Source organism: Cupressus sempervirens, chromosome 7, assembly GCF_028749045.1.
Source record: "Cupressus sempervirens isolate cs-2001-9-10 chromosome 7, ASM2874904v1, whole genome shotgun sequence".
Classification (NCBI taxonomy): Eukaryota; Viridiplantae; Streptophyta; class Pinopsida; order Cupressales; family Cupressaceae; genus Cupressus; species Cupressus sempervirens.
In genome coordinates this window covers 400,951,507-400,959,589 of record NC_143124.1, presented here as the reverse complement: position 1 = coordinate 400,959,589, position 8,083 = coordinate 400,951,507, and the positions used below count along the sequence as shown (strand labels likewise).

At 38.9% G+C, this 8,083-nt stretch overlaps 1 protein-coding gene across 1 annotated transcript; it reads left to right on the top strand.

Annotated features, from left to right (window-relative positions):
- The first annotated feature begins 6,333 nt into the window (after window positions 1–6,333).
- On the top strand, window positions 6,334–7,104 carry LOC149547210 (NDR1/HIN1-like protein 6). Its single transcript, XM_089794712.1, has one exon. The coding sequence runs from the start codon at window positions 6,334–6,336 to the stop codon at window positions 7,102–7,104; it is 771 nt and encodes a 256-aa protein (XP_089650838.1).
- The last annotated feature ends 979 nt before the right edge of the window (window positions 7,105–8,083 follow it).

Below are 8,083 nucleotides of genomic sequence, written 5' to 3'. Positions count from 1 at the left end.
GAAGAGTTTTGCCCTAGGAAACAAATTTTGATCTCTTTAGATTTATTATTGCTTTAAACCCTTGAGATGGCTTCAGTTGGTTTGAGAGATCAAGATAGATTGGATGGTGCCTCAAATTTTGGTGTCTGGAAAGCCAGAATTTCTTTATTGTTGGAAGAGAATGGTATCAAGGATTATGCTACCAGTGTTGTAGTTGTACCAACAGATGCAACACAGCTTGCAGCATATAGGAAGGACGATGCCAAGGCAAGGAGGATAATCCTTGATGGTGTCAAGGATCATATTGTTCCACATATCTCGGAGCTAGATATAGTGAAGAAGATGTGGGACGCCATTCTGAATCTATACCAGAATGCTACCACCAACAGGAAGTTGATTCTCAGAGAGAAGCTAAAGAATACCCAGATGAATCAGGGAGAAGATGTCACAAGTTACCTCACCATGCTTAGACTTGTCAAGGATGAGTTAGCAGCTATTGGAGATAGCCCTAGTGATGATGAGCTAGTGAGAATAGCCCTAAATGGGTTTACTAAACAATGGAGTGTCTTTGTTCAAGTTGTCAGTGGACGAGATACTTTATCGAGTTGGGATCGACTATGGACTGATTTCACTTAGGAGGAGTTTAGACTAATTCTTGTCAATGGGGCCAACAAGAATCAAAAAAATGAGGTGGAACAAGAGAACGTTGCCCTAGCGGGTAAAGGGAAAGCAAAGAAGGGATCTAGCAAAGGATCAAATTCACAAAGTGAGAAGAAGAAGAAGGACCTTTCTAAAGTCAAGTGCTTTGGATGTCACGAGTTTGGCCACTATGTCAGTGATTGCTCAGAGAGGAAGAAGGGTAAGAAGTAGGTGGCAGCTTCAACAAGTGCAGAAGAACTCTCCAGTAGAATGGAAGATGAGTTTGCACTCATAGCTTGTATGGTTAGCTCAACCTCACAGTGTGTTTGGTATATAGATAGTGGGGCGTCATTTCATATGACAAGAGTTAGAGAGTACTTCTCCAGTTACAAGGAGGAGGACACCAACATCCAGATTTCTATGGGAAACTTGTCCAAACTCAACCCTGTTGGGAAAGGGACTGTTCAGTTTCAGAGGGAGAATGAAAAGATAATCCCACTTCATGATGTGTTATATGTGCCAAGCTTAGGTATGAATTTGATTTCTGTATCTGTTCTTCAGGATAGGGGGTATAATGTACTCTTTAGAGGGACAAATGTGTTGATTAAGCACAAGGATTGGAAATCACCCATAACTATTGGAGTTAGGAGTGGTTGCCTTCATAGATTGCAGTTTGATACTCCTAAGGCACTTATGAGCAACAGTAATCCTAGAGATCTTGGAGAGCTATGGCATATGAGGATGGGCCATATTTATCATGGAGCACTTAGATTGCTTCGTGAGACAGTGACAGGTGTTCCAGAGGTGAGCAAAGAGCATGACGATGTATGTAAGGGATGTGTGTTGGGGAAGTTTGCGAAAGCATCTTTTCCAAGGACTGACACCAGATCTAAGGGTGTTCTTGATCTAGTACATTCAGATGTTTGTGGATCGATGTCAATGAAATCTCTCAGAGGATATGAGTACTATGTTACTTTTATTGATGATTTCTCTAGAAAGACCTGGATATACTTCTTAAAGACTAAGGATGAGGTATTTAGTCGATTCCAAGAGTTCAAGGCTCTTGTGGAGAACTCAACAGGAAAGAAGATAAAGGTTCTTCGGTCAGACAATGGAGGCGAGTACAAAGGAAATGTCTTCCAGGAGTTCTGCACCAGAGAAGGAATCAAGAGAGAATGGATTGTTCCTTACAATCCACAGCAGAATGGAGTTGCTGAGAAGAAGAACCATTCTATATCGGAGGTAGCAAGAGCTATGCTACATGACCAGGACATGCCCCGTTACTTATGGGCAGAGGTGTGTAATACAACAGTCTACATTCAAAATAGAGTTCCACACAAGGTGTTAGGGAAGATGACACCAGAGGAGGCTTTCATAGGGAAGAAGCCAAATGTTAGTCACTTCAGGATATTCAAGAGTTTGGCATATTTTTATATTCCTAGAGATATACGTACAAAGTTAGATCAGACTACAGAGAGGGGGTACTTTGTTGGGTACAGTGAGACCTCAAAGGCATACAGGATTTTCATTCCGAGGACTAAAAGAATTATTGTCAGACGGGATGTCAAGTTCATCAAGGACAAGGCATTCAGGAGATCTAGAGATTTGCCAGCAGATGATCAGAGTGAGCAGCCAACAGAAGCTCCAAGACCAAGTCAAGAGCAACAAAGCTCAAGTACAATTACCAGTACGAGTGTAGACTCAGTTAGTGAAGATTCACAGAGTATGAAGCAACAGGTGCAACAGGAAATGCATCTAGAAGACTTAGAGGTTGACATTTCATCCTCTACAGTTGGCAGTGGAAACCATGTGGTTCCAGATACACAAAGGGATACTCAGGAGTTTGTGGGAGCTCCTAGGAAGAGTACTAGACAGCGAAGACAACTAGCCAAGTTCAATGACTATGTAGCATTAGTTAGTCAGTTGGTAGATAGTGAGCCTTCTAGCTATCAGGAAGCTGCAGAACATCAGGTATGGCGAGATGCTATGGTTGAGGAATATTCTTCAATAATGCAGAATGATGTGTGGGAGTTAGTACCTAGACCAACAGATAGGGTTGTAGTTGGATCATGCTGGATCTATAAGATAAAGCACGGTGCAGATGGTAGAATCAAGAAATACAAGGCGAGGTTTGTGGCAAAGGGGTTCTCTTAGAAGGAGGGAATAGACTATGAGGAGACATTTGCTCCTGTTGTCAGGTATACTTCTATACAAGCTGTAATCTCACTTGCAGCACAGATGGGATGGCAAATCCATCAAATGGATGTCAAGACAGCATTTCTTAATGGTGAGTTGAAGGAGGAGGTATACATAGAACAACCAGAAGGCTTTGTAGCACACAGCAAAGAGACCCACGTGTGCAGATTGAAAAAAGCATTGTACGGACTCAAGCAGGCTCCTAGAGCATGGTATGAGCGCATTGATACATACTTGCAGAAAATGGGCTTTGTGAAGAGTGAAGTAGATGCTAACCTCTACTACTTGATGGTTGGGGGTGAGATTCTCATTCGTGTTCTTTATGTGGACGACCTTTTTCTTATAGGTTCACTAGGGTTCATAGTGGATTGCAAGAGGAACCTTGCAGAAGAGTTCAAGATGAAGGATTTAGGACTTATGCACTACTTTCTAGGCATGGAAGTGTGACAGATAGATGCAGAGATTTTCCTTGGTCAAGGGAAATATTGCATTGAAATCTTGAAGAAAATTGGGATGGAGGATTGCAAAGCCATGTCTACACCCATGATCACGAATTGGAGGAAGGTAGATACAACTAAGGAGAAAGATGTAGATCCCACTTTATATAGACAGTTGATTGGTTCACTTATGTATTTGGTCAACACTAGGCCAGATATAGTATTTGCAGTAAACTCTCTTAGTCAGTTCATGGTTGAACCAAAGAGAATGCATTGGATAGTGGCTAAGCATGTGCTACGTTACTTGCGTGGTACAGTCGAGTATGGGATCAGATATGTTCGAGGTGAAGGTATCAGGTTGATAGGCTATACTGATGCAGATTGGGCAGGAAGTACAACAAACAAAAGGAGCACTTCAGGGTGTTGTTTTAGCTTGGGATCAGGAGTTGTATCTTGGTTTAGTAGGAAGCAGAAGTATGTGGCTCTAAGTTTAACAGAAGCAGAATACATAGCAGCTAGCATGGCGACATGTGAAGCTATATGGCTTCGAAAGTTGTTAGTAGCCTTGTTTGGTCAGAAGGTTGAGACTACTGTGATACATTGTGACAATTAGAGTTGCATCAAGTTGTCTGAAAATCCAGTGTTTCATGATAGGTCTAAACATATAGATATCAAATATCACTTCATCAGGGATTGTGTACAACGAGGTATTGTTCGACTACAATACATACCTACAGAGGAGCAGGTAGCAGACATTCTGACTAAGGCATTGGGGAAGGCAAAATTTATCTTCTTCAGAGATAAGTTAGGTGTCATGCAAAACAGCTTCCTCGCTAAGAGGGAGTGTTAATTATTGTTAGTTGGACAGCTGTTATTTCTGACCCAGAAATAGCAGTTGTATTTATGGGTAGCTTGGACAGCTGTTCGTCCTTATCTATGTATAGCAGTATTAGTTATGGGTGGTTTGGACAGTTGTTTGTCCACTTGCTGAGAATTAGTAAATGGTTATTGCAAGGATAATTATTTACTAATTTTAGCGATTCCCTTTTGGACACCTTGCAACCAATTCTATTATTGGCTGTCGAGTTGTCTCAATCTCAGTCGTTAGTTTGATTTAATCTCGGTTGTTGATTTTTCCAATAGGGTAGTATAAAAAGGGGTCATTGGGTCATTTGGATAACAAGTTTTGGAGAAGCATTTTGCAATGATAGCAAATTGTCTTGCAGTGTTAGCAAGGGCGCAGTGTTAGCATGGGGATAGCAGTGGGGAATATCAGCGGGAGAAATTAGGAGGTTGTCAGAGTTCTGCCAGTGAGAGGCAAGGAATTTTGTATCTCTTGATTTGCTGAAGTTTAATATAATTCCTCATCTATAGAACTGGTTTTCCCTTAGGGGTTTTTCCAGGGACAATTTGTCCGAAAATATTGTGTTCATTGTGTTGTTCATTTCTTTCCGTATTTTATAAGTGAAGTTGCAATTGTGTTATTTTTCGATATTAGTTGGAAATTTATTTTCAGCAGTTTAATAATCATTTACGATAAGAAATTAATAATCAGTGACTGCAATAATTGATTTTTCACAGGCAGTTCACACAATCCAATATTCAACGTGGTAAATGAAACCAGCGCTATTAATCAGAAGAATTTAGTTTTAAACTGATAAGATTCGCATCAGCTTAAACTAACGACCATAAGATCGTATTTGCACGCTTTCTCAGTCAAAACAATCAAGGTTTTAAGTCTGTATGAGAATGAAGGAAACGGTTATGCAGCCGACGTGAAAATTGTAAAAGGATGAAAGGAAAAACTGTATTAAATGAAAGGCCTCATGTGTGGCAGAGGATGTGGACGACTGAGATTATGTTTTCATGTATCTTACTTTATCATACTCGTACACTAATCAAAAATTTCAATGGAATACTTTTCGATTACCTCTTTCCTTTGACTACTGATGACAGTTAGCTTTCCATCACAGTGTTGAGAAAACTAGTGCTGAACTCCAGTTCTTGAAGTCGGAGGTTTTCTAAGCAAGTATCATGCATGTGTTCGTTTTCGTGCATATTAAGTTTGGATTTGTTTGATTTTCAGTTCTCGTGATTAACAGACAAATTGAATGATGCATGTTGAATGTTAAATGTATGATTAAATGCAAGCATCCTGTAACAGCTATTTTTAGAAGACACTATCTCTATATAGTTATATCATGTTATTTAGCCTGCTAAGGACAGAATAGAAAGTTTGTGTGAGGTAATGTGAAAGTCCTCATAACTGATACACGATATAAGTCGATTCTTCAATCAATAGAATTATTTGTATGTGTGTATAATTTGTGTGCTCTGTTTTCTGAGATTTTTCCCCTGTTTCTCTGTGTTACCATCTTCCGTTTCAGAATTCAACACACAAAACTCACTGCATCCCTCAAAATTGCGAAAAAAATAATTGGAAACTATTTTCTTAATCGACTCTTTGTTATCCCTGGAAAGTAGAACAAACAGTAGACCTTCTTGCATCATCTTTTAGGCATTTTTATCATCATTTGATCGTACCTTTTACAAATTTTCGACAATATATATTACTAAGTGCTTTTTTGGAAACTTCAGGGACAGTAAGAGACCTTCCTGTCTGGAACTTTTAATGAGATTTTCATTTCTTCGTAATATATCTTACCATTGACAAAGTGTTTTCTTGGAAAGTTCCTCTACAACCAGGACATAAAATTTTCATATTCATTTCATTTTACAACATATCTTACCATGTACTGTTCACCCACAAAACTAAATGCTTTCCTGGAAAGTTCCTCCACAAATAAGAGTGCTTCCTGCCTTACCTTTTAACAAGGTTTCCTTTATCATTTCATAATGCTATTTCTCACAATACATCTTACCATGTGCTTACCTAAACCTTCCAGAAAACTTCTGTACAAACAAGAGACCTTATTCGCATTTCATCACACTATTTCTTCACAGATAAAATGCTTTCGTACAAAGTTCCTCTGCCTCCCCTTTTAATGAGATTTTCCCTATCATTCTGCAAAGCGATCAATTCACTTGGTTATAGAAACAGAAGCACGATTGTTACACAGTCATGGCGGAAACAAATCAGAATTATCTGGGAAAGAAGAATACGTGGAAAAGTCCACCACCCAGTGCTCCTCTGATTCTCAAATCGAGCCTTACGTCTGAATCCGACGCTGATCACGGCCACTTTATTAACGCCCAGATTTCCACGCAGCAGGAATTCTCCAGACATTACTCCTGCCTTCCTAAGACCTGCCGCAATTTCTACTGTCTCTGCCTCGTCTGGTCATTTTGTCTGCTGTTGCTCTGTATTGTCGCCATTGTCATAGCAGCCGTCATTCTCTACGCCGTCTTCCAGCCCAAAATACCAAAATACTCAGTCCACAACGTGCAGATTACCAACTTCTCCCTCGGTTTAGACGCTACTTTTTCTTCAGAGTTTACTGTCTGTGAGAGAGCGACAAACCCGAATAAGATGATCGGCATAGATTACTTAGAGGACAGCCATATCGGGGTTTTCTACGCCGGCGCAGAGATGTGCAGCGGCAAACTGCCTGCGTTTTACCAGGGTTACGAGAACACTAGTTATTTAGACATTGTTCTGACCGGGACTAACGTGCAGATTAGCAGTGAGAAGTTTGTGTCGCTGATTGAAGAGAAGGAGAAGGGAAGCATTCCTTTGCATTTGAAGGCGGATGTTCCCGTGAAGATCAAATTCGGGAAACTGAAAGCGATGAAGATTACTTTCCACGTACGCTGCGAATTTTTGGCCGACAATCTGGATGATCACATGAGCAGTATTAACATCAGAACGAAGAAATGCAAGGTGAAGCTTTGAACAGAAAATATAATGTTATAATAGCTGTTACCTCTCTTGACTCTAAAATCCGCAGGCGAGGAACTTGTCATTCGATCATAATTACGCCCCCATTTTCGTTTTGTTTAAGTTGAGCGGTTTAACTACATATAACACTGATACATAATATTTTACTTTCCTACTGCGACCGTAGTTCTTCCTACACAGAGATTAAAGACATTTGACTTTTCATTTCAGCAAAGTTCGTTTAGACGTATGGCTTTCCTCTGCAATGAAGTGCAAATTATTGTTGAAGCTTTAAACTTGGGGCAATCTATGTTTCTTACGTGAGAAATCGGTTGCTTAAAATCTTATAACGGAAAGTAACACAAGCAAGATTTATTGCTCCAATAAACAAACTTATTCCGCCACTCCAAAAGTGTTTGCGTGTGACGCAATCTAGAACAATTACCAAACGGGAACGGGCTATAGGTGATTTGTCTATCAAATTGAATATAAGATTATTTTTATTTTTATTTGATTAAAAATATAAAAATGTATAGTGAATTATTCAATTTGCTCATGTCGTCGTTCTATGGAAGGCACTGAAAGTTGTGAAGAATGAGTTCATCTTAACAAGTTTGATTATTTAAGTTTCTTTACGATTATAGAGGGGTTTAAATAATCTCATTATATGTTGAGATTCTTTTAGGATTAGTTAATATTGGTGTCATAATTTTTGTAATATATTTAAAATTGAAGTATCAAAATTTATGGAGCGGCTGATTTCTTAAATTTTGCTATGTAGTATAAATAGTCTAAATAATTAATTTTAAAAATTTTTAAATTAGGAATAGCAATTTGAAGAAAATATTTCAATCAATCTTGTAACAATTTTTTTTATTTCATAAGAATTTCTCATCTCTATAATCTGCCCAACTTTAAGTGAAGCTCTTTATTAAAACCAAACAAATATTAACTCATTTTTAAATTTCTATTATACATACCTCACAATTCATAT

Bases quoted from the DNA above. Each gene is read 5' to 3' on its own strand.
- LOC149547210 (XM_089794712.1), top strand. From the start codon at position 6,334: ATGGCGGAAACAAATCAGAATTATCTGGGAAAGAAGAATACGTGGAAA.